The 27,691-nt window shown below is 29.4% G+C and overlaps 2 protein-coding genes across 5 annotated transcripts in view; one reads left to right on the forward strand and one right to left on the reverse strand.

The window, feature by feature from the left end:
• Positions 1-27,691, reverse strand: part of LOC140666436 (calcium/calmodulin-dependent protein kinase kinase 2) — a 71,487-nt gene that overhangs the window by 14,596 nt on the left and 29,200 nt on the right. Inside the window, exons 4-7 of the mRNA XM_072893595.1 lie at positions 10,537-11,126; positions 9,138-9,568; positions 5,308-5,668; positions 4,009-4,205 (exon numbers count right to left, since the gene is read on the reverse strand). Of these exons, the coding sequence (XP_072749696.1) occupies positions 4,009-4,205; positions 5,308-5,668; positions 9,138-9,568; positions 10,537-11,126 (1,579 nt within the window). The remainder of the gene's footprint in view (positions 1-4,008; positions 4,206-5,307; positions 5,669-9,137; positions 9,569-10,536; positions 11,127-27,691) is intronic.
• Impe3 (Ecdysone-inducible gene E3) overlaps positions 1-27,691 on the forward strand; it is a 71,834-nt gene that overhangs the window by 3,247 nt on the left and 40,896 nt on the right. The window lies entirely within an intron of this gene.

Genomic DNA, 27,691 nt, shown 5'->3' on the forward strand with positions numbered 1-27,691 from the left:
ATTCTTGTTCTTACATTTCTTAGATAAAATTAATTTTTTCTTTTATTTAATTGATTTATTTATAGTAAATTCAGGTGTAATTCATGATTTTAATTTTTGAAAATAAATATAAATTAAAAGTAAATTTCAAAAATAAAAAATTTTATTTAAATTATGATGAAGATTAAATATTTGGCGTCGAACACATATTGGAATAAACTCAGAATTGAAATATTCACAGCACGAATATATCATTTTCGCTGTGAAAATAGATCACTAATAAAAGGGAATCGAGAATATTTCTTGTCAAGAGAAAGAGAAAAATTTTAAATTGACAACTGTAAATACGAGCGAAAAAGACTACTAAAATTGACGACTGAAAAAGCAAAGCCACCTACACATTGCAAAAAATTATTATATAGAAACTAAAATAATATCGAGGAAATAAAAAATAAAAAATATGTATATTCGTGAAAAAAAATGTAAAATATTGGCAATATTAAAAAAATAGGTTAAACCATGAAGAACTATCTGGAAAAAAAATATTGCAAGCACTAAATTTATTAGTTTAATGTTTGAATGGATAAAGATAAATATATTGTATTATATGTAAGAAGTATATATAAAAAATTTAATTATATATTAAAATGTAAAGTGAAGATAAAAGTAAAGATAAATACATTGAATTATATATATGCAATATGTATCAAAAATTTATTTATATCAAAATGTAAAACGAAGATAAAAGTAACAATTTTATTATTTTCAATATTATTTTATTGAATATTTTTTTGTCAAAGAAAAACTTTTATTGATTACTGTTAAATTTTTCGGAATAATTGGCATTTACAACTACTTCCGAGCATCTCTTTAATAAATTGGAATAAAAAAAAAATAAGTTAAAAGTCAGTTGTTCATTAAAATGCAAGATGTAGAATTCAACAGAGACAACATTTCAATAAATGTTCAGATTCAATTAAATGTATTTTATGTGGCATAAAGTTAATTGATATTTCTCATCAATAAAAAGTATATTATCGATGTGTCCAAAAATATAAAAGAGACAATATTTTTATTTAGAGTCCATAAAATATAAAGTTCAAATGCTCAACAAAACTTTTATTTTTATAATATAACATTCTGATTTACACACTATAATTTTTCTATTTTTCTCATATTGGAATCGAGTTCGATCTTTGGGATTTCAAGTGACTTTAGTGTTTTTATTTAGGGATTACGGACGATTTGACTTCCACTGCTGCGAACTCGCGATTTCCCGTGCTCCTATTTTTCACTTGTTAGGTTGGTGGTCATTTATTTCTCTACTGCACTTTGCAGCGGTTGGATTAAGCTTAATCGAGCGTATAGATCCGCGGGTCGTGAACCGCTTATTATAGATATCGCCTTTCCTCCGACGACGACGCGGCGGAAATTCAACCGATCGGCCGTGGTGCGTTGATAAGGTCATGCGATAGCGTGATGATAGCCTGGATTAATAATCTTTGGAGATATATATAGTCAGAATTATATGTAATTGCTATTGTAAGCATATAATAAGCACTAAATTATATGCTTCTCTTTCTCCTTTCTCTCTCGGAAGTAATAATGCAGCTGGTAAGTGTTCATTTAACGTCCGCGATTAGATCAGATTTATATCGTTTTTTTCTGCGACAAAGTTTTGATGCGATGGTTTTTTTTTTACGATCATATATTTTGATCAATACGAACGTTATATTACTTTTTAGACGCGCGCAAATATCGACGCTCTCGTGAATAAATTATAACGGAAAAAAATATGAAAAAAAATCTCTGTGATTAAAAATCATAGAGATATACGAAAAGAAAACAGAGATATTAGAAAATAAAAGTGAAAAGGTAAAAATTAATGAGGAAATCTTGATCATAGTAGGCTGATTATTAGGATTGCAAACAAATTGTCATGCGTGTGTAAGAGTCTAGAGGCATAGTCTAAGATATAATTGAACTATGACCTTTTTTTAGTAATTAAAAATGCACAGTGAAGAAAAAAATAGCAAAATATAATGGTAGGCTAAATTCTATACGTCACACTGCACGTAAAGCAAGAACTAATTATAAAACATTCTACGTTCTTGTAAACTAAAGTTATATCAGTTAATACACATACAAACACATGTACACATATGCACTGTGAAATAGATGTAGCAGGATAAAAAGATAATTTGCAGTAATACATTTTAACCAAGTATCAATGATAAAATTTTCTCTCTTATTATATTATACTTAAAAATTTTATGAACATTTATAAACAATATAAGTAAGAAAAGTTATAAAATGTTTTAATTATGAAATTAACAAATTTGTGATCTTGAGATCTTAATGGATTGTAATATTGAGATCTTAATATCACATCTTTTTATCATGTTCACTCGACAATGGCTTATCGTGCAACATGTTATTTATATAAATCGTGATTTAAAATCCAATTGTTACGCCAATTATTTTTTGTTGCAATCAACGATTCACAGAAGCGTATTTGTGTAAATTGTATCTCATTGCGAAACGTTGATTGAAAAAAAAAAACCAAAAAAAAAGACAGAATAAAATAGAATAAAAACATTTTATGTCTGTAGTTCAAGCTTAGCAATTATTTCGAGTTTCCTCGAATAATAGGTATTGTATCTGCGTATTTTGCATTTCTGCATAATATATGCATTAATAATACTGTAAAATTTTTCTCGGATATTAAAAGATTTATTAAAATTTTAATAAAATTTTCACAATAAAATTTTCATTTATTAGGAAATATTTATTTGAAATTGGTCACAAGAAAAATGTGATTGAATTGCGTGATAGGATTTTGAAAACGTCCCTTCGTGTAAATATTTAATATAAATATAAATGTGTGTTTTAAATATATCTCTTATAATTTTCTATTGTTTCAGCGACTAATTATAAGATTCTCGTCTATAAAAACACGAAATTTATGAAATTCAAATTTAGTATGTCATAATTTTCTTCCGAGAGCTTACTTGCATACATATAATCTTTAACGCGAATTTAACGTAGCTGTGACATGCAACAAATTATCTCGCTGTTCCATCAGTCACATTACGCGCTTCTTTGTTGATTCATCACATCGTATACTATTGCATTCGATTCATTCGCAGACTATTCGAAATAAACGACGCGACGCATAAGCGTTTAAGGGCTTTAATTGAAGTGCGTTTAATCGGTCGATCGACGCGTGAGAGGAAGTCCGAAAAGTCTTTTCTGCTATAATCACGAACGTGTGTACACTACGCGAGGGGTCCTTGATCGAGAGCCTCTCTCGCGATGCATGTAGGTCAATCCGCACGTGTCAGCTCTGCGGTTCGAGAGGTCACTGCTTGCGGGTGGAAATGACGTGTAATAGTCGGTCGATTTACGACTTTTAATCCCGCGGAGCGAGATCAACCGCTGAATATGCGTTGTGTGTACGCATGTTGCTTGTTAATGTTGTTGTGTTGTTGTTCGATCTTGTTTCACTGTGATTATAATGCGCCGCACATTATGAATGCATTTTGCGGGCATATCACGTATCGCGAACAGACAATATCGCGTAAAACAATGCAAAAGCATTTTATTTTTTAGATTTATTTTTTAAGAATTATTTTGCTTAAACTCCGCGATTAACTTAATCAGTATGTATTAATTTAACTGAAAATTTATAGAATGAATAAAAGAAAAAAATTATAAAAAAAATATTATATAGAATTCTGCAAATAATATTGTAGTACTTTTTCTGACATGAATTGAGAAACGTCAGTTTTTAAATTATTATGATATATCTGAACATATACATAACTTATGAAAGCAGAAATTTATAGATCTAATAGTCTATAAATATTTATGAATTTATTGTACATACACAATTAAATATATTTATTTTTAGGACATAAGGGAGGGGATGGATTTGTTTCTGTTCTATGATTATAGATACTAAACATTGATTTTATATATATATATATATATTTGTTATGAAAATAATAATATTATGAATATACTTACTGGTCCTGAGTACTGTGCGTTAGCCATGGATATTTCTGGTGCTGCGAAGGCCGGTGTCCCAGCTTTCCCTGATAATAATTCTCCAGGTTCTCTTAATTCCGTGCTGACTCCTAAATCAGCAATTTTAATTCTGTCGTCTCTGTCCACCAGTAAATTACTTGGCTTTATGTCACGGTGCACTATCTTCTGGTAATGCACTACGCACACATAACAATAAATATTATACAGAATACTTTTTTAAATCATTGCACGTTATAATTTTTATTGGGATTTAATAATAGGAAATGCGAATTTTCTATAAAAGATATTTACAATTATTTGCATATCTCGATATTGTTGAAATTAAAAAAAATGTTTATTTACCTACTTAATGTATATTTCAGTTTTTTATTTTTTTGCAAAATAAGATATTATATGTGTTAAATTGATGGATCTATAGTTATTATAATATATTATTATAATATATAGTTTGATATATATCTTTAAAGTTAACATTGTATTTTTAAAATTTTGATATTTCTGAAATTCTTGATTTCTTTTACAATTTTAATTAGTTTTCTACGGATCAATTAGAGTATTGTTATTTAAAAAAATCTTGTATTGTTTATCAAATTATTAATCATTAAAATTGTCTTAAATATCAAGCGTAATATACACATACATTCGCTACATATTTTAAAATGTTTGATATGTTTGTAAAAAATTTTCTCATTAAATAAAAGCAGGAAACTGCGCGAGTTGCAACGATTGGATATTACGATGCGAACAAACTACAATATTGTGTAAAATATACTAACATAATTACTTTGTGAGTTTACGTAATGTATGTGACGCCTCTTCCGTCATTGATCCGCAATAAGCGCTGTGATCCGTAACAGGCGCCAAATATATCACATAAATCCTTCTGTCGAGACAATTTGCATATTGTCGTTTAACGCACAAGTGATAAACATGATGCATTATGCATGCCAAATAAGGTCACATTCTCTAACATGTGATCCAATTAAGAGACACAAAATTTGAATCTCTTAATTTTATGAATATATTTAGAAATGATTGGTGAATTAAATAAACCTCAAGCTCTGATTATTTAATTTTTTATAACATAAATATTAGAAAAATAATTTTATAATGTGCAGTGGATATATAATATATGTATTTTATGCTTAATATTTATAACACAATTTTGATTAATAATTTGATAAATAACAGTTTACGACAATAAAAAGTGATCTGTAGAAACCTAATTAAAATATTCATTACATAGAATTGATTGATATAAATAACATAATGACTCACAATATTCCACTCCCATGACGACGTCGCGAAAATAACGCCTAGCCGTTTCCTCTGTCAGAGGATTTTCGGTGGGTATAACGAGGATTTCACCCCTGTGGACTAGTTCGAAGACTAAGTAGAGATTGTCCTTGTCAGGATGGTCGAGTACTTCGACCAGTTTTACGACATTAGGATGATCGAGCTTTTTCAGAATTGCGATCTCCTTGTAAACTTTTGCCAAAGGATCGGCGCCCGCTCTACGCGGCGGTATTTTACCAAATATTCCCGTTTTCTTCATCAATTTCCTCTTGCTAACTATTTTCATGGCGTAATGCACTCCGTCTTCTTCATTATGGACCTTCTTCACGACACCGAAAGAACCCTGAAGTGCAAATGCCAAATGATGCATAAATAAATGAGCGAGAGCATGTATTTTTTGTTTTCAAAAAACGCCTGATTTTTTTTTGAAGAGATTTCTTTGTGTGGATTTCTCAATTACTCTATTATTTTTAATTCTTTTGAGATTTTTGCCAAATAAATGCATTGTTATATGTTTTAGAGAAAATCGTCATTAATATTAATTAATAATTCATTAATTATTCACATACGCTAGATACAAATAATATATATTTGCATAAATATTAATTTGATATCTAATTTTAATTAAAATGAAAATTGTGCAAGCGCTTCCATAGAATAATATTTTATAATTTTGTATCTTTTACCAAAGATATTATCGTATTATTCTTAGAACTATAATTAATAAAAATTAATTGAAAATTTTAATTAAATATTAAATTAAAATTATTAATTATTACTATTATTTACATAATTTAATTATTAGTAAATAATTTTATTTATCTAATTTTTAAAAACTAATTAATTACCCTTAGGGAGAGAATTAAAGTAATTTCAGTTATCTACGTACAATATTGAGATTAGTTAGACAATATATTTTCAATTTAATAGGTCAGCCCATTCTCATTAAATAGTTTTATAATAATTAAAAATAGTTAAATACTGATATTAATTCCCCGATTAAATATTAATATATAAAAAGTTTTCAAGAATATTTTACAAACTTTTTTCTTTTTTGTTGACATCGACAACAATTCACATGAAACAATTGTGACACGAATACAGAAAGACATTGTTACGTAGCCTTTTAAGATAAACGCGACATATACATATAATATCATTTGAAACATCGTGTTTTATCGATAATCTCATGACTCTCTTTCCATATCTTTTTACCTTAACTTTGCAACTCTTTCTACGGTTCAGCTCTGCCATTATCATGATCCGCATTATATCTGTTTGTAATAACTAAGATGAAGGTCACTGGTGATGTTATCAAGAATGGCATAATTTTACAGTTCACGGTATAATCATCTTTGAGCACATCCGGTTGACGCATTATGAACGTTTATTTTGCGATAAATATAAAGAACGAGCAAAAGATTCATGAAATATCTTTAATTTTTCTGATTTATGAAATATTTTTAATATCTATCATAATTTCGTATATATACTTATTGCTTTTCGAGATTGATATCATACAATTTAAAAATACTATATACAACACACACACACACACACGCGCGCGTGTGTGTACATACATATATATATATATATATATATATATATATATATATATATATTTACCACATTTGGATAATTTAGATAAATGGCTATTTATAATTAGAATGTTCGCGAGATTTTATTTTTAATTGCAGAGATTAGTTATTAATACATTTATATAATTATATATTATACAAAACAATAGATTAATTTATTTCAAATGTACAATATATATTTTTTTAATATACATAAAACTACATTATTAAGCGTGTTACATTACATATTATCAACTAAAGTTTGTGTCGGTCATCTCCTGAATATTAATTTATCCGTGAGATAAATTAGTTCATCGTGCAGAAATAGCTCTTGATGTAAATAATATGGTAATCACATGACATAGTCCGGTTTTTATCTTGACGAGAACATTGCCATGTAGTTATGCAGACAGGATCGATGTAATGACGTGGCCAGAAAAGAGACAGGTTGACTTTAATACGTCGTTTATAAATACACGACGATAGTGATTTCGTGATATTGAGTATGTCGACATTATGGAATTGCACCGATTAAACGTCAAATTGGCATTAAATTCCATTTCGACGGACTGATTCTTACTTTATGTTTTATTTTGATAAGGAATTCAATTTTGCGATTGTACCTTTAACCGGATACGATAGGAAAGAGAGATTGAATCAGTGAAATTAGTAAATTAGTGACGTTTGTTGAAAATAATCTCATAAAAAATGACATTTGACTTTATTTATAAAAAAAAGAGTGCATTTCTCTTTTGTTGCTTTTTCTTTCTTTTTTTCTCCGAGGAAACGATCTCTGAAATTCTCGCGCGAACCTCAAGATCGCGCGCTATAAATTTCTCGCAACTGAAAGCTTCGCGCTTTTCATTCAGTGATAGCAAAGTGCAAAGTTATTACCGTGGTTATCTCGTTCTCTTTCTTGCATCTGTTTTGAATCCAATCACGCTACGTTGAATACGTAAGCATCGAAGCGAGTACCGCATTTTCTGCTGCGCTTCTGTGTGAACTTTTATTCGAGAGAAATGTTCGAGCACCATTTACGGAAGAATGAAACTCATTCTTTTGAAATGTGTGAACAACTTTTAACCTTTCTATTGCTATACGTGAAGTTTATTTAAGATTTTTTTCAGTTGTCTATTTTAGTTTTTGCGCATGGAGACGATTAAGCGTTTGTATTTAAAGTTATCGTTTGAATACCTATTTAATCAATTGAAAGACTAACATAAAACAAGTAGAGTCAGAGATGAAAAGTATATATATATATATATATATATATATATATATATATATATATATATATATATGTAGATACAGATTCTGAAGAAAAGAAACCTTATTAGACAAGAGCTGCAGTAAACAATTCTCAAGACAATGTACAAATATTAGTAAATTAACGTGCTAAATGATGGAAGAAAAATTTCAATTTATTTATTCCGTAAATAGATCGGCAATTATAATGAATAAACAAATAAGCGTAAAGACGATGATAATCTTAACCATTTTTATCATTTAAATTTTCTCTCCAATATTGCCTTACTAGATGCAATGTATAATGTAATTTATCAGTAATCCGTAATTGCGCTACTATTAATTATTTCACAGAAACGAAGGACGAAGTGGAAATTGCAGAAGTGATGACTCGCGGCGTCAGTTATTAGTTATTGAGAAAGTATTCAATTTCAATAAGCATATTATTTCTTTAATTAGATATGTAAACGTCACGAAATGGTTTCGCTCTTCAAAGAAAGAGGAGTGAGATCTATGTAAATCTTCTTGATTGGCGAATATAAGTTGTTGAAAACCGCGGATGTAATTGAAAAGGTTTTAGATTCTATCAATATATGCAAAATGTCCGCCGTAAAATTTACTTATTGTTAGTAGGAGATATTTACAATATCTTTCTTTTCAAAACAAATTAAAGAGATTCCCTTTATATATAGAAGCTAATTACTAATTATAAAGTTTCTAACAATCACGAGAGATTTGCAACTCTGATAATCAAAAAATTATTTTGTTCATTATTAAACAGTAAAATAGATACTCTATAAATTATTGGCTAAGTATAAAAAAAATATAAAAATACAAAAAGTGTAATCTTTTTTTAATAAAAAAAAGGTTTATATAGTGTTAATAATTTTTAAGTTATAAATGATTAAAAACATTCAACAATTTCGCGAAGCAAATAAATAATATAATTATCTTATCTGGGTAAAACCGATTTTAGTGAAATAATCTTACCTTTCCGATTTCATCTAATACTTTATATTGATTCAATTGTTGACTGTCGTGCTGGTTATCGATGAAGCTGTACGGGCTGGCTCCAACGGAGTGCTCTCTATTGAGTGCTCTGCTGCGTATCCTGGGCGATCCTTGAGGACTGCTGTAAGGGTAGCGAGGGGGAATGGGTTTATCGGTGACATTGACAGTTTCCCCGAGCAATCGTTGGCTCGATCGTGCTTCACTGGACAAGGACAATTTTCTCGTATCTACTATTTGACTACTATCCGCGGCAATAGCATTTGCCGCATTTGTATTCGGAGCATTCTTTGACTCATTTAATCCAATAGTTGTGTCAATCACTTGCTGGATCCTGGTTGTCTCGTCCATCTCCCGTATACTTCCACCACTTTGACGCGGAAGATCCTTGCGCGACGTCAGTGTCAATTTGACTAAACAGATATTAACGATAGTGAAAATCTATTTTGGTTTTTATTATTTAGTTTCGAAAAAATTACTCTTTTGGAAAAAGTAGATTTTTCGTTGTTATTCTTCGTATCAAATTAAATGATAGAACATTCACAAATAAAACAAAAAAATAAGTTTTTTAGGAAAATGTGATATATTAGATACAGGGTGTATACTACTTGGAAAAATATAGAAAATCTGAGATTCTTAGAGAATTTTTTTTGTACTTGTGCGTGGAGAAATCGGGGAATTGTCATTGAAACTTAGGGAATTTGAAAAAAAAATTCTTTCTTTGATAATTTTGCTCTTATACTGTAAATTATAATTATTTATCTATCACTGTTTATATATTCCATGTCTTAACAAAAATTAAATATGTAGTATATATTTTTTATTTTCATTTTAATGATAAAAAATGAAAATGTTATAAAAGTTAAAAATTTTTATTTTAAAAAACCTATCAGTTTTTTTTTTTCAATACATTTGTAAATCTAGTACTTGAAACATAAGTGGCGTTTGTTCTTCACTTGACTGAAAAACATTAGAAAACGTGTACAAAAAAAATTTATTTTAGAAAATTATTTCAAAAAATCTTTAAAATATTCTCTTTACCTGTAATTATGAATAAAAATGCCTGGAAGATCAGGGAATTTTTTTACAAGATTTGAGTAGACACCCTGTAGATAACACAAATAATTTTTTGTTATTATAATATATTTTTTAAAAGTATGTATAAAAAACTCGCGCATCATGAGTTTCTACGTTAGAGCGTCATAGTTTTTTGCTGTGATATTTTTGTTCACAATATTTTTGTGGAATCTCCTTCCATTTCAAGTTGCTCACGGATATTAAGAGTCACTCTATCCAACTTGAGAATCTGTGCTTTCTATATCAATATTAAATATTACTCCAACCACTAAATCATATTGATAGTGAGATATAGTTTACTTACCGATATCCTCTGTTAACTCGTTGCCCTCGGGGCTCTCCTGTCGAGGCAGGGTCTTTTCCTTGAGGACCTCCTTCGCCTCCTCGATGCTAGGCATGTCGAGGCCGGAGCTCGACACCTTTCTATGTATGTCTGTCGTCGGCATTCTCTTTTCCGATGCGGTCAGCTCCTGCTCCTCAATGTTCTCTTGTACCCTATAAGCAAGGTTCTTAGACAAGGCTTTCGTTCTCGATACGCGTCTCTCCTTTGGCAGGTCCTGCGGCTGCGTGTCACTCGTTGTCGAGCTTCTATTATCGTCGAAGCTGCCTCGAGGACTCACGTAGCCGCTGCTCTGTCTTCGGACATCCGCGTAAGTGGGTTTCAGGGTTGGCTTCAGGGTTTCTTCCACTTCTTCAAGGTACAATGCGCTATCTTTACGTACTTCTTGGATATATTCCGGGCTTGACGGCACTTTCGAAGAACCAGGACTTGACGGCACTTTCGAAGAACCAGGTACCTCCGTTGCTAATACGGATTCAGCAGGTAAAATCTTCGTCTGCCTCGTGATATAAGGAAGTGAATCTGAGGGAGAAGGGCGATCGATCGCACTGCGTCTGAAAAAAATGGGGACAAGTTTTCTTAATATTTGTACATATGAAAATTTTTGTAATTGGGTGACAATTAAATTAATTTTATAACGACACTCATGTCTAACAGAAATTTAAAAAAAATTATATTCTAAAAAAAAAAAAAAAACAAACAGCACGCAAAGTTTTTTAATATTTTAGATGATCAATAAAATTACATTTAAAATGTTTTCAGTTATATCATATATATGAGATATACGATATAATTCTACAATCGTATATATGCCGTATATAAAACGCGTAAGAAAATTTAAAATTCAAAGCATTATTATCTCATTACTGTGCTATGTAAAATTATAGAGTTACATTCGAAATGTCAAATAGTTAACATAGTGGGTTGTTGAGATAATTGTATGATATCTAATACCATAAAATAATTACAGAACGAGAGAAGGTATCACCGACACCCCTTTAAACCTCTTCAAATGACAACGAATGACATATAGAACTCTGACGATATGCATGAAGTCTCGTGTGACCTGATACATGGTTTATCGGTTTGCATCGTGTTAATGACGAGGCACACCGAAATGCCAATAAGTCAAATTTCAAAGTCGAGAATAGATAATGATTCTGATACTTTTTAAACGACCTTGCCTGTTGGAAGAGTTGCAAAATAACGTTCTTAAATATTATATGTATTTTTGCATTTATTGAGCCTCGAAGCGTACTTGAAGTGTATTATTACGCTTATCAATCATTATTAATACACTAAGGAATATTTTAACTGTTAAATTTTGATTCTCGTTTAAAATTTTAATGTAGATACTTTAACGTAAGAATATGGATTAGTTGATTTTAATAACAAAACAGTGGGAGGGAGATATCTACATATATTGAAAGCAAAAGGTTGCAGAAGTAGTTCACATAGGAAGGTTGCAGAGGATTTACATAGGAATTAGTTATGCATGTGTCTTATATATGATTTTAAGTACTTAAATGTTTAAGTAATTAATGTAAGATTTTAGAAATAAACGTAACATTTACGTAAAGCAACTTTGGTTCAATAGGTCTATGTGATCGTAGTTGTTAAGATAATCATTTAACATCAAGTTAACCTTGAAATAAATCATTAAATCTTGATGTATGTATATAGAGTCGTGTATAAACAGTGCTCTTGCATGCGGCATAAACGAGAAATTTGCAATTGAAATTTGGTGATTGTGTGATCACACATTAAAATAAATAAGAAATAATAAGAAAAAATAAGAAATGTAAATAGCAAATCGGTTTCATAAGAACTCACTCTGTTTGTTTTAAGATAAAGATAAATAGCGAGGAGAAGGAAAATGAAACACGTAAGAGCGTCGAAAATATATATAATATGTACAAAAAAGAACTCGTATTTTTCTTGCGATAAACAGCAATCTATTTTTTCCTCATGTCAAATTTGTCGTATGACATGTAACAAAATCTCTTTTGAAAATATTTTTTGGATTACATGAGGTAGACATAAATTTAAAACGCGAAATATTAAATTACCATTTTAATCGAGTTTAAATTACATAATTTGACTTTAGATTGGATTATTAAATTCATTATTATGTTCATTATGTAATTATTTATATTAAGAAATTAAAGATGTTGACAGGCTAATTTGACAAAAGAAAGATATTTCATTCTTATATATCTTTTCATGTCTTGTAAAAAATAGTTGATCTACGAAAATTACATTTATATCTCTTGGAATTTTTTACACGCGAATCACGGTTAGTCCACACACGGAATACACGTTTTTATTTATTATTTATTATTCACAAATATTCATGCAACATCTGATACGATATTTAAGGTTACCCAAATTATTTCAGCTAAAAGTCGCGTGACTATTAAAGTCTCGTAAAAATTAAATCCTTTGTTTGCGTGACGATGCAACTTGTCAGAACTTCACTTCACTTCACGTTTAAGCGAAGCGTGCACTGTAATTCAACGTCTACATCGTAAGCATTTTTGCGAACGTAGAAGTCGATTGATCAAAACATCGATAATACGTAGTCCATTTTTCATCCTTAGACGATAGAATAATGGACGAGGCGCAACATTATACTTTACATCACGCGAGGCGCCGCTTGCAGTCGCCTGATACACGTAGGGAGTGAAGTGCAATTCGACACGAAGCCGGTGGTCGGTATGCGGATCAATTGTACGATCCGAACTAGGCCAATGAATACGACGGCGAGATGCAAGATCCGCATTCGCTGCAGCTCGGGCAAAGTTCCATTGTAGTCAAAACGCTCTCTCAATGAGGGAGTTAATAAATGGCGCTTTTCAACCTGAACAAATTGATATTCTAATAAGAATTATAAAATAGCGCACTTTTTACTCTAATTTTATATACTGTTTACTCCACTTTATATTAATAAAGTCATATATTAATAATAATTAATGAAAAGCAGATGTATACTTAAATCAAACATTACGTTTCTATATAAAGCATACATTTATAATATTCAAAAATTAAAAAAACAATTTTTTTTAATCAGTAAAAGTATTAATAGACCAAATGCTTTTTTATTTAGCTAATAAATGCAAGAGGGATACTTTTTATCTAATATATATGATCTGATTTTAGTTTTTTTTTGTTTCTAATAACATTATATAATAGTCTGAACATATTTGCAATCTAATTATTATTTGTGATTTATATTTTTCCTTTTAATTCAATTATTGTACATCAGAGATCCCGATCTCAAAACTAAATTTGTTAGAGAATTCAATTTAATGGTTATTTCGAATTCACTATAATTAGGCGATTTCTCGTGAAATTAAATCCTATTACAACGTACTGAAGTATTCTTCGATGATTTGCTACAAACGCCTAGGGAATAGTTGTGCACATCATTGCTTACAAATACGTCGAATAAGGCAAGGTATTTCTACACAAATTTATCAAACTATTCTCGTATTATCTGCGCGAATAGTGTACAGTTCAGAAGTGCACACTTTATTTTAAGTGCTTCATTATAACTTTGCTATTTGAAACAAGAGAATAATCTTCTTTACTGGGAAAAAATTTTAAGACTTATAATATTTTTTTCAATATTAATTTATTCAATTTTCAAATAATAATATTAACGTAAAATATATTTTTCCATTTATACCTTACACAGATAACAAAAAAAATAGTTGAAAAAGACTGAATTTGAAGTTTGTCAATTTTTTAAACAACTTGATCTTATATTTATGTGAATTTGGCACTCTTTAATAAAATTAATTTTTAATTTTAAAAAATGAGAATACTTCGTTTGTTTAGTCGAGTTATAAAGAATATATAGCATTTTTTTAAAATAACTGCTGTCTGACTTTTTAGGATAATTAAAAATCTTTGAAATATCTTGATTCGATCTAGTTTTTTGTAGTGATTTATTTGTGTGTAATTAAATCATACAAAAATTATAATACATATATTAACAATAGTTACACACTGCAATTTCGTCAATTATAAGAATAAATCTGTTTGTGTCACGTTTTTTATAATTAAAATAAATATAAAAAGTAATTTTGTTTTTTATCCCAGAATTAATCTTAGCAACGATGATCGGACTAATACAAGCCTTTGAGTACTATAATGCACGTACCATAAAGTATTTACAACATACTTTTTGTATACCTCTTTTGCTCTTTGTAGGAGACCGACTCCCACAGCAAATATTAGTTTCGATTTTTATTCAAATCCTCTTGGTTAAAGCTTATATATTACAACCTCGTATTGGCCTTGTCGTCATTGTTTGAATTTTTTAAAAAATTATTCGAGGATTTTCCTTTTATTTATAGTTGTGCCATTTTTCATTATCTGTAAATATATTGTAACTTTTAAAGGCGTTTTTAAAAAAAATGCTATATTTTTATGGCTGCGATTACGAAATTACTGTTACTACAATCAACTACAAACGAAACATTATTATTTTCTATCGTGAAAACTTAATTTATTATTAATAAAAATATGGTGTTAAGTTTGCATAGATTGATTTTATTAAGTACTTTGAGTACTGTTAGCCTTTCTTGAATATTGAAATATTTTGCGAGCTACTTTTGAACAAAATTCTTAACAATTTTAATGATAAAAATGTACAGACTATTACGTAAGAAATGTCGAAATAAAAACTGGTCACAGTAAGAGATATTAACAGATATTTCGTGCAAAGAAATGCGTATCATGCGAAGAATGTGCATCGTCGTAGAAGGTTGCATTGCTACAAGTGTTTGTATTTGATGCATAAGCAGTATAAAGTATACGTGAAAAAGAGAAAAGTAAATTTATAAGAAATTCTGTATCATTCATTGAAACATTAATCGTAATTAAATCGCATTAAAATTCAATTAAAAATGTGTGTCTTTTTCATCTTCTCTTCATAAATTTTCAAAATTTTATCTGCATTGTATATTTCCCATTCAAGTACATGATGCTATTTGAAAAAAAAAGCAGACTTTTAAACACCTTGTGTTGAGAAAAACTTCCATTTATAATTAAATACATACATCGAATATGGAAAATTGTTTTTGCCCTTATATTCAACACAAACATGTCTCGATGGTCGATTGCCACCTGTTCAGCAAAGATAATCGTTTAAATATCACTAGAGCGTACAGCCTTCTATAGAAAAACGTTTAACACTCAACGAGGCTCAAGAACGATCCGTCGCGAACGAACAAATGCGATCGCCAGAAAAACTTGGCGACACGTGTTCGCTGTTCTTTATGTACACGAGGCACGTAAAACCGCGGAATGCGCATTTATATGTATTTTGTCTCGCTGTTGTATCCGCATCCAACCGACAAATGAGTGACAGATGCACATATGTACATAAATCACGGTAAATATTTGTGTAGCATCGATGAGACTCAAAAAAAATAATATAATGAATAATTAGAATAATTTGAATTTTCTCCATATTGTTGATTTGCCCTAAAAAAAAGAAAAAATATAAGGGGTTTATAAATTTGTTGACAATTAAAATTAATAATCGTCTGCATAATTTGTAAGAAAATTATTTTTATTCATACTTATTGTATAATTATTATTAATTTATTAATTTTTTAACTATTTTTTTTAGATATATCTTGAATACTATATACTTGAGCGAACGAACAATGAATGAACAGCGAATGCGAATTTTATTCGTTTCTTTTTCTATTGTATCTACACAAATTCTCATTAATGCTATCGTTTCTTAAGCGAAAGGATCCGAATGAAAATCGAACGCTGATGAAGGTTCCGTTTGTAATCATTATGACATTTTCTCCAACATTAAAATATTATTTTTCCTTCCTTTCTTATGATCTTATTAATTTTTCTCTACTTTGAAGGTTAAAAGCTTATTTATTGTGATTAAAAAGCGTATTACCAATAAAAATTAAACTCGTTCTTCAAATAAACGAGCTTAATAAAAAAGTTAATATATTTTTTGTTTTTTATACAGCTAGAAATTGCGCGAAAAGATAATGCAAGGTAAAAATGCGAGGAAGCTCGCAAGCATTGGATTGATAATGGAATAGATTAATTTGTTTGTGGTCGCGCGCGCGGAGAAAGCTTAAGAAAATGTGAGATTCTTGTGTTCCTCAGATAAATTGCGTAACGCAGAAATGATAAAAGTGTGCCACCACGTCGGAATTGCCTCGTTACTTACGACTTGCAGTTTATGATAGTATGTCAGACGCATTTCCATATATCGCTTGCAGGCAAATACTTCATTTTGTTGTTGTTATCTGTTTCTGGCGGCCAATTTATTACAGAAATTGAATCTGTAAGCGACTTGATAAGAACATCGTAACTTGTAATAATCTTATCATGAGAGTAACGATTATTCGACTTTTATATTAAGCGATTAATACTTAAAGTTTGATAAAGATACTTGCAATGTTGCACTTGCGAAAATATTTATTTTATCAAGATAAAATGTTGACAAGAAAAGGATATGGCATTTATAGTATGGCGTTTATTTGTATTAAATAATAATCACACATTAATTTCAGGAGAATTAACATTTTTAAAAATATAATCAATATCTTTATGTATATTATTTGAGAGATATGTATAAAGAAAATAAAATTATTCATGTTTAATTATATATATATATATATATATATATATATATATATGTATATATGTATTATCATATAGTACAATTTTTCATACGAAAACAAGTAACGTGCATGATTAAGAGTTTATGCATAAAATAAACTTTGATTTTCTCATCGACTATTTAAATATAAAGAATATTAATCACGAATAAAAATGTAACTAATATAATATATAGGAATTTTCATTACTTAGTGTCTGCTGCTTGTATATAATTTATTCATAAACTTTGGCATTTCTAATAATAATAAATATTTTGATAGGTGCCGGCACATTTTAATATTGAAGCGGTTACAATTACGATTTTCTTTCAATTACATTTTATATGCAATTTTATTTATAAAGTTGACTGCTAGAAATATACAAAATAATTGATATGTAAAGATTGAAATATATTAGAATTTAATTTTAATTTCTGATATATTAGAGCTATGATTATATCACGCAATTTTTTGTATGCCATAGAATAATATTATTCAATAACATTATCGGTGACGTCTGTCAAAGCGATCGGAAATGTTTGCGCAATACAAGCCAAAGTCCTCGATCGATGAGAGATGATAAAGTTCTTCACTGTTGATCTGAACGCGTCTTAATTAAAATTCATGCCTGCGAGGCATTAAACAGCCGCGAATAACACATGCCAAGAAGGCTTCGGATAATTAATTATTATTCCAGGAACGAGCGTACGCGTGGCGCGTATGACACATACACTTCTATTCTCCTTTATTCAAAGAATAAATTGGTCGCGAATCTGGATGATGACAAGGTGTTGAATATTAATTAAACTATAATTATATTATAGTACGTATATACGTATATGTTAATTAAATGCAGCTGTGTTTAATAATGAACGTGTCGTATTTATTATTTATTATTGCCGAACACGCGGTATTTATTATTAAATTTATAAGTATGATACTTATTTATTGGCGCAATTATTTTAAAATACACAATTTTAAAGTTATACAAATCGTTCAGTTCATGGGATTGATTTGTCTTTTTTGCGTTGAAAAATTTTATTATAATTTACTAGTTATAAGAGAAATATATGAAATAACATTTACACTAACGTCATATTTTTATGATTTCAACGATAAAATATGTTGAAAGTGACAAATTTTTTAGATAATGTTACATGATGTAATATGATATACTAATATATATATATATATATATATATATATATATATATATATATATATATATATATATATTAGTATATCATATTACATCATGTAACATTATCTAAAAAATTTGTCACTTTCAACATATTTTATATATATTTTAAATATATATATATATATATATATATATATATGATATAACTAGCTAATAAATCTTTGGCAAACGATTGTATCGTGGAAGTAAGTGTAGTTTGTTAATTAATGCGTGTAATTTCAACTTTAAATTATAGATAACTTGAGCGAGATGAATATCGCTCAGGGTCTGCATGCTACGTCTATTTACCTGCGATAGAAAGCCGCAACTCTCGAGTCTCGAGTTCTCTGACAAATGCACTGTATTATTTGCTCCTGACATAGAACACTTTGGAGAACTATATATTGCGTTGCGTGCATTACGATATGTACAGAGTTGGTACAGCAAATAATATAGTTCGCGATAAATCCTTCAAATCATCGTCAGATGCCCAGTGTTGCGTACTGTTTTTTATTTACGCCACTGATATTTCGTTTTATGACTTTTGCCGCGAGGTTTTCAAGACATTTTTACAAAGACATGACTGTCTTTCAGTAAAATACAAAGCATCAAAGCCTATAAATCCATTTTCACATATCGACCGTCTCTTAAACATGCTGAACTCAATTTTAAATATTAAAGATTTTCTTGTTCGTTATTTGAAAATAGATTTCTAAATTTGCTAGCTTAAGATGAGGCATTTTACGCGCGCGTGATAATTTCCAGTAAGTAAACGATAGAAAGTGAAGACCTTTTATTAAATTTCGCCTACGGAATAATTAAATAGCGCTTTTACTCTATTTACTTTTTATGAATTCTTTCAGGTTGATTATATTTTCTCAAAATTTTAATTGCTAAATAAAGTATGGATACATTTCAAGCTGCGTTATCGATTCTTTTACATCAATATTTGCTTGAAATACAATGAGCTATAAAGTATATATGCATGCGACCTTCGTCAAAATTAAAATGAATAATAGTGACATGAATTTCCCATAAATTTTTTATTTTTGTATCGAAACGAATAATAGTGACCAATATCACGGCTGATCGGATGAATTTGTTCTACTGAAATTTGTTCTCGAACGAATAATTTATTACGATGAAATGTATCGAATGACCAATCCGAACAATGATATAAGCATTTTATAAAATTAAATGCAATTTTTACACAATTGAATGTAATTTTTATACTTAAAAAATTTTTACAATTAAAAAACCTATAAAATTTTGATATTTATTTTTATTTATAGTTTAATATTATATTATATTAATTAATTATATTATAAATTTCTTTGTAAGTTCTTTTTATAAATTTCTTTTCAAAGATATAATACATAAAAAAAAATGTTTAAATTATTTGAAAGTCTGTGTCGCATATCTCTTAGGTATATCACGTTTAGAATATTTTCTTTCAATCAATTATCTGTTAATATATTTCATGATTCAAATTATTAATAACGTATTGGTATATTTGTTAATTGTTATTAACATTTAATTATTATTTTAATTTAAATTATTATTTTAAACTTTTAAATATATATGATGCATTACAAAATTATATTAGATTTCAAATTTTTTATTGGCATGTCTTCAAGTTGCCTTGTAGTTTTCTTTTGGCACATGATTCGAAAAACGCAATGCGGAATCTTAATCGACGAGCAAACTTTTCGTCTTTAACCAGGTCACTCTTTAATCTTGCAACCTTAATACAAAAAGTTTTTTTTCGAAAACGCATGAAATACGAAATATTCTTAGTGAACTTGAATGAGACGAGTGTCAAGTTGTTCAAGAAGCTTCAAGAAAGAATTTTGTTAATTTCGGAGAAACCTAAATTACGATGGAAATGACATTTTTTACAGAGGGATCGAGCCGAAGAGTTTTATGGACGGTCGATAGAATTGAAAGTCTTCGCAAAAATTACGATGTTAATTAATCCTTACCAACGGAAACTTTTATACCAGTAGAATTACCCTTTCAGAAAAGTAGAAAATATAAAGTTGTTTTTATTGAAGAATTAGAAAAGTCATAATAATAATAACGCCTTAAAATACAAAATTTTATTGGATGTTAATTTATAACCAAGAATTTTCATAAATTATATAAAAGTAACAAATCTGTGTCATTCAAATTTACGCGTTTTTATATTATTATTACTTTTTGAACGTTTTTAAATTTAAATTGAATTATACTTTACATACGATTTAATATTAACATGTATATGTTTTCGTAAGTATTTTATCAATACACAATTTCAGAATTTGTTGAAATTTTTAAACACAACATATTGAAATTTTTAATTCATGAATCTCGTCATGTGTTTACTAAACGTTGATATAAAATATGGATAATTCACTAGAAATTGAAATAAATTGTTTTTCAATGCGAATCTTGTATTAAACGATATATATGATTCCAGTAACTGTCTTTCATGATACGTTTACGTTAGGTTTCACACTGGATTTTACACATGTGAGCTTTCTTCTAATTATATTAGCGTGTGAATCAATCTTCCATATATAAGCAGCGTTTCATGTATATATTATTAACAAAGACATCTGTTGTCATAAAAGAATCGTTATCTATTTGTAAGTACGAGGGATACTTTTATCTTACATGAATGAAACATGAGTTACACTTGTGAACTAAATATGGATATGAAAGCAAAATAATTAGAAGTGTCTTTATTTTTACATTTGTATAATTGTTATCTATGACAAATAGAATCACTTTGAAACTAAATATTACGCTGAAGTATTAAATTACAACAAAAATTAAATCTAAAAAAAACGCTTATTTAAACATATTCTGAGAAATTACTAATGAGGCGTGTTTCATGTTTCAAAAAGAGAATTAATTTTGCGGATTTATGACTCATAGATTATATAGCATGACATCTCTAAAACACGGTTAATTATTTCTCTCAGTCATTTAGACGAAATTGCCTGAACACCATCAGTTAATTAAATGATGAAGGGACGAGACTGTGCAAAAAAGTATACTTTATGCGATAGAAGCGTCATGTTTGATTTAATGTAAACAGGGACGAGCCGAGAAAGGGGCAATGAGAGGAAATCGAAGTGTCTTTTACCGGCTATTAGTAAGTTACTAACGTGACAGTGTCTCGACTAATGGCGTTATTAACGACACAGCTGTGTACGTGACCCACTATAGCTCCCGTATCGTTTTCATGTATTGTTACAGTATCAACGATCGATATTATTCGTAATTAAAAAGACGCGTCATTTTTGTGATAGAAATCGTGAAGTGCGTGACGTTATGTGACGTTTTCATGAAAACTGCATTTGAATTAATTATTTAATTGATAAATATCATTTTTACACATATAAAAGAATTTTTGTCATATAATAGTATTAAAAAATTATTGTTTTTAAAGTATATCTGAATATAGCCAACTAATCTCTCATGAATGAGAATTAAAGAATAAAATAAAATTTTTCAAAGTTTTTTGCATTGACTCTTTGTTTTAAACAAAGGTCAAGGAATTTCTTTGGAAGGATAAATATTGGTCTTCAAAAGAATGGCTGTTTTCATTTATTGTAATATTGGCTGAACATACTATCGCAGTAAAAGTGCCGTTTTTAGCTGGACGTAAAAGCGATTCATTGTTCGTTTGTAAGACGCCGTAAAATGAATGCAGAATTAACGGGAAACAAAGAACACAGACAATACGTACAAGGGAAGCTTCAACTGCGGAAGAAACAAGTAAAGCCAGGAAAAAGCATTTATTCACGCTTTTGTAAGCATATAAAAGCACTTTGATTAACGTGATTAAGTGCAAACTCGTAAACGTTCAATGGCTATGCATCACTTTTGATGGGCTATTGTACTACATCACTTGAATCATCGGGCTCATTAACACCTGTGCGTGGATAATAGCTGTCCTTTGACAGTGTCTCGTTTGATATTACAATTCAGAAGCAAGAAAAAAACATTGTACCGCCATCATGGTATTACACAATGAATCAAACAAAACTTTCTCCAAGTATAGCATCACATTTTATGAATTTCTTTATTCATAAGTGGAATTGATATAACTTACGATTGCTTGATACGTAAATTCCGTAAATGTATATATACATATATTTTATCTAACATTAACATGTAAACTTTTCTTATGAAAACTCTGTCCAATACCGATATTACGATTTGAGCACACAACTCACTTTCAAATTACTTCGAAATTGCATACGATTTTGTTAAATGGAGATACACTGCGCGCATAGATACATGTATCTTCAGGGTATGACATTTCGAACTGTGATCGCGTGTATCATTTTTCCATGTAACGTCGTTTCGTTCCTTTTCCTAGCCAGCAGACTGAATTAATGATGTACCATCGTCGATTCGTTCGTTCGCGACCGTTGAGGCAAACCAATATTGCAATTTGATCGATCCTGCACGTTGCATATACGAAGCACATTTTAGACTGTAAACGATACCGCGAAAGAATACGTCGCCGACTCGTGACAAAGTCGTTCTAAATTAATCATGTTCCATCGGTTCAGCATTTATCCACTTCGTATCCTTTTCAATCGATTACCTCTTCAAACGTTTTATTTTATAAAATTATTGTTACAGGAAAAGAAAAAGAAAACGAGAAAAAGAAAAAGGGAATAATCTAAATTTTCTATATTCCTGTGTGTAAATAAAATTAAAATTATGTCCAACCGTTAGTTTGTTCTTATAGTCATTATGAAAATATAGCTAAAGCTGTTTTCTAAATGCCAAGTACGGAAAATGTTTTCATCTTTTACGCTGAAATTTCTACTGAGATTATTGGATTATGCGAATTTATGATTTATGATTCAAATAACTGTGAATATTTTAGTGAAATTATTTTCAGCAAGCAGTGATTTTAATATTCAGAAGTAAAATTCTAAAGCTTTTGTAGTTACCATGACAATATAGATATATCTTAGCTAATTGAATTTTAAATTTTGAACTACAATCTTCACCTTTTCACTTATCGTTATTATACGAACATTTACACGCTGCAATTGCTTTTTAGTGTTTAATCTGTATAAGTGTTTATAGTCCAAATCACTTACGCATTCAGGTCAGATCTATATAATACGATAGTAATAGCTCAATTAAACATCGCATGGAGTCAATTAATTAGATTGAACAATTGATTAGATTAATTGGTCGCATTGTTAGACGCGCTTGTTGTATGTACCGTCTATGACAGATATGTATTTTAATCAAAAACTGTTTAAATTAAAAGATATTTATGATCTTGAATTTTATTTAAAAGTTCTTACCATATTTCAAATAGATTTTTCTGCGGAAATAAACTTTATTTTAATATAAATTTTTAAAAATTTAAAGATTATTAAAATAATACATATAATAATTAATATCCACAATAATGGATATAGTTATAAATATAATAATAATGATAAAATGAAAAAAAAGTATAGAGTAAATTTGGAAATATTCATCACGAATAACAATTTTAATATGTCAAATGTGTATTTGACATATTAAAAGTAGAGAAGAATACATTTATAGGAATTTATGGTATATTTTCGATATTAATTACAATAACATATCTCTCGCAATAATAACGCCACCGTGATATTAATCATTTTTTTGCAGCTTATAGTATTATTCCATAAAATAAAATATCGTTTCATAAAGAGAATATAGTTACGTATATCGATTTTGTATTTTTCCGATTATCGGTTATATAATTCATGTGTATCAAAACTGTATATTCTGCCTCCACAATTTGCCAGAACAACCGCAAATTAATCTCATTAATCGGCGAGACTGTTCGTGGTCGATGAGTTGCGCGCGACGCATTTTATGGCGTTATATACACGATTGCGTACGATTCACGACACTTCAGAGTTTGGATCGAATTAATAACGTTCCATTAATTAAATCGACATATTACCGATTGCACGGATGTATTACGATGAAATCAGTTATAGACAGATTTTTACCTAACTGTATAACGCTGTACACTTGCAATTGCGCGGTTTGCGGATGTTAAATTTTTGAAGCGCAAAACCTGTCGGGATCATCCGATAGAGAAATTTTGTAGAGAAATCCATCAATGATACTTTTGATGAACAATGATAATATAATAAAACTCTTACGTGCTTCTTAGTACAAACATGTTGAATATAATTTTATTTACATAAATAACGATAATGAAAAAGAAGAGAGTCTTTATACGCGCGAAAACAATAAGTTTTTAAGCAAATAAAAAAATTATCTGCATAATAGAATAGAGAAAAATAGTCTACATTGTAATAATTATTTATTATTCGAATTGTTTGTATTAGCTTTCAATGCACACTTTCAAGATACATTGGTAATTTTTAGAAAATAATTAAGATAAATAATACCAAATTCTATTTTATTTATAAATATATTAAATTATATTTGAACAATTTTCAAATAATTTACTGTGAATAATGAATTTTTACCGTCTTTATGTAATTATGCTTAACTTTTTAATTGAATCTTTCTCACAACTATTTTTTTAAAAATATCTCACATGTAATATAATTTAATTTTTACGTTTAAATTATAAGATTTAGTGCATTTTTTATGAAGATTAATTTAATTGTTTACCCGATAGAAAATAAACCTATGAACATAATTGCAATTATGCAGACATAATTTTATATAAACTTATTTATATAAAAGCTATTAGAGATTCTGCATTTTCTCACTTTTGTGCATAAAATCTTTTACCTATGAAGACGTTGATGTCTTTAACTTGCAGACACTTCCAATTTGTATCGATCAGTCGCTATAATTTATCAATAATTCACGCACACTCATGAATCTATCATTAAAGTCATCTTTTTTTCTCTGACACTTTTAACGAACCTCAAATGTTTTTGATACTTGATAATATCGATACACACAAATTGCGCGTGACATTTAATTGAACTAAGAAGGAATCGATCACTCGCGAGTAAAATTCGGAAAGAAGAGAAGCCGCGTTTTATTTTCGATTGCTGCTCCGAATGCTAGTGACTCTGGCCTGCTCTCTCACAATCAACCGTATTGCTTTGAGCTTCGACCGTCGACTACATGCAGCTCTCGCGGAGTTTGGACCGCGTGCTCTTCCCACCACCTTCTCCGCTGGCATCGTCGTAGCCACCACCTTTCGGGCCGATACTCGAGTTGTACATTATCCGCCCGCTCCGCTCTGATCTCGTTGCGTAATAATGACGGATAGGGGAAAAAATGAGAGAGAGAGAGAGAGAGAGGGAGAGAAAGAGAGAAGAGAGAACGTATAGAAATACAACATTCGCCATGTAATTCTGCTACCCCGTTCTGATCGATATGCGGAAGAATAGCTACACAGAATGTTTTCATTTCGACGATTGAAATATTATCTTGGAGAGATTTTACGAGCGACAACTTTTGACAATTTTTCATGTGGTAATTTATTTTTTACGCTTATATTTAATAAGTATTTTTGAAAGAAGCATGTAAATATTTACGGATAATTGATACGTAGCAATGAATAATCAAATTCTTTTGTAAGTGGACATGCTTAAGATGCAAATTTATTATTCGACTTTTTTGGTGCCCTTTTGTAACTGTCGCCCAGTTTACACGTGCCTGAACTCGTCTTTGATTCAAAGTGGAACTTCTGGATAGAAAGTGGCAGGAGATCTTTCTGACCTGCGTCATTTCTGTGACGATGTGCTTATGCAGTATACGTTTATCGAGACATATGAGTGTGCGTAAACGACGCGCATCTGGGCTCTTGTATGTTTGGAAAACGCAGTTCTTTTATTCGATGATACTGATATTATTTCTGTGAACCCTCACATTTGCTGAAGATTATTACGTCAACATAAATACTTTCAATACGTCATTATAAATTACGTCAATATAAAAAGAGATTATTTAAAAAATTTTATTGAGAATTATTTTTTTAAGTTAATCCGCGGATAATTTTCTAGAATTTTTATAAAGGATGCGGAGAACTTAGGTTTCCGAAAGGCGATTATGTTTTCCGTCGTAATTCCCTCTGGTGACTCGGAAGTAATTACTTCGAAGAGTCGCGAAAGAATCGCTTTAGAACGCGCGAGGAATATCAAAATGCTTGACATGGCAAAAGTGGTTGCGCAGTTTTGTTAGGAAAAAAGGCGATAATTTACAACTTTGACCTTGTTGGCTATATGCCACTGTAATTTCTATGGAAAACGTTGTTATTATTGCCTCTATTATGTCGTAGCGATATAAATTATTCCAAGATATTCTCTTGGCACTGCGGGGCTTGTCCAATTTAAATTCTTGATATTTAAGATTGCTTGCCAAACACGTATCGATTATTAATCATGCACTTTATAGTGTTCGATTTTCTGGCGAATAATTTAGAACTATAGTAGGAAATTTTAAACTTTTATAAAACTATTAAATATTTTAAAAAATTTAATAGAGTACTTTATTCACATAAATTTCACTTTTTTAGTTGCCACTTTTCTATAAATTAGTAGTAATATAATATAATCTATAGTATACGGATGTAAAAAAATATTAAATAAAATATTTGAAACTAATTGTAAGCTAAATATTTTCGGACTTGTCACGCATGTTTGATTGCAAATGTAATAAAATTACATGTTTTACAAATATTAATATAGATGTAATATACAACTGTTTAAAACAAAAAGCCATGTGAGAGATCATTAATATTGAAAATTGCGGCGTGTCATTAAGTTAATATATCGTTTTTCATTTACATGCACGACCGACAAAACACGCCAGATGTTCCTGAGTTACTTCCTACGTGTGATAATTATTAACGTCATAGCCGCAAGCTTCCTTCTGCGCGATTAACAGTTTTGTGAGCAGACAATATGATAATGATGACAATATGTCAATGATCTTACGTCATCTTTTGTAATGTTATAGTACAGCAGACTAATAGTCATTTAGTTTTGTTCAGAACCGTAGTAAATCGAGTTTTGAGAAATAATATGTAAGTATTTAATTTTTGATTTTTAATATGACACTTGAAAATACTTTTTGCAGTGCTGTAAAATATTGAAAATTTTCGGAAGATGTAGCGAATGGTCCACTCGAACCTCAAAATATTTAGAGCCAATTCTAAATTTTATTGGAAAATAAATTCGTAGACTACTCCTGAAAAAAGTTTTAAATGAGTTTAATGACTAATTTTACATCTAATTATGCAGAATGTTATTTATATTTTATTACATGTCTCATTATTTTATTACATATCTTATTA

This window comes from Anoplolepis gracilipes, chromosome 6 (genome assembly GCF_047496725.1).
Source record: "Anoplolepis gracilipes chromosome 6, ASM4749672v1, whole genome shotgun sequence".
Taxonomy (NCBI): domain Eukaryota; kingdom Metazoa; phylum Arthropoda; class Insecta; order Hymenoptera; family Formicidae; genus Anoplolepis; species Anoplolepis gracilipes.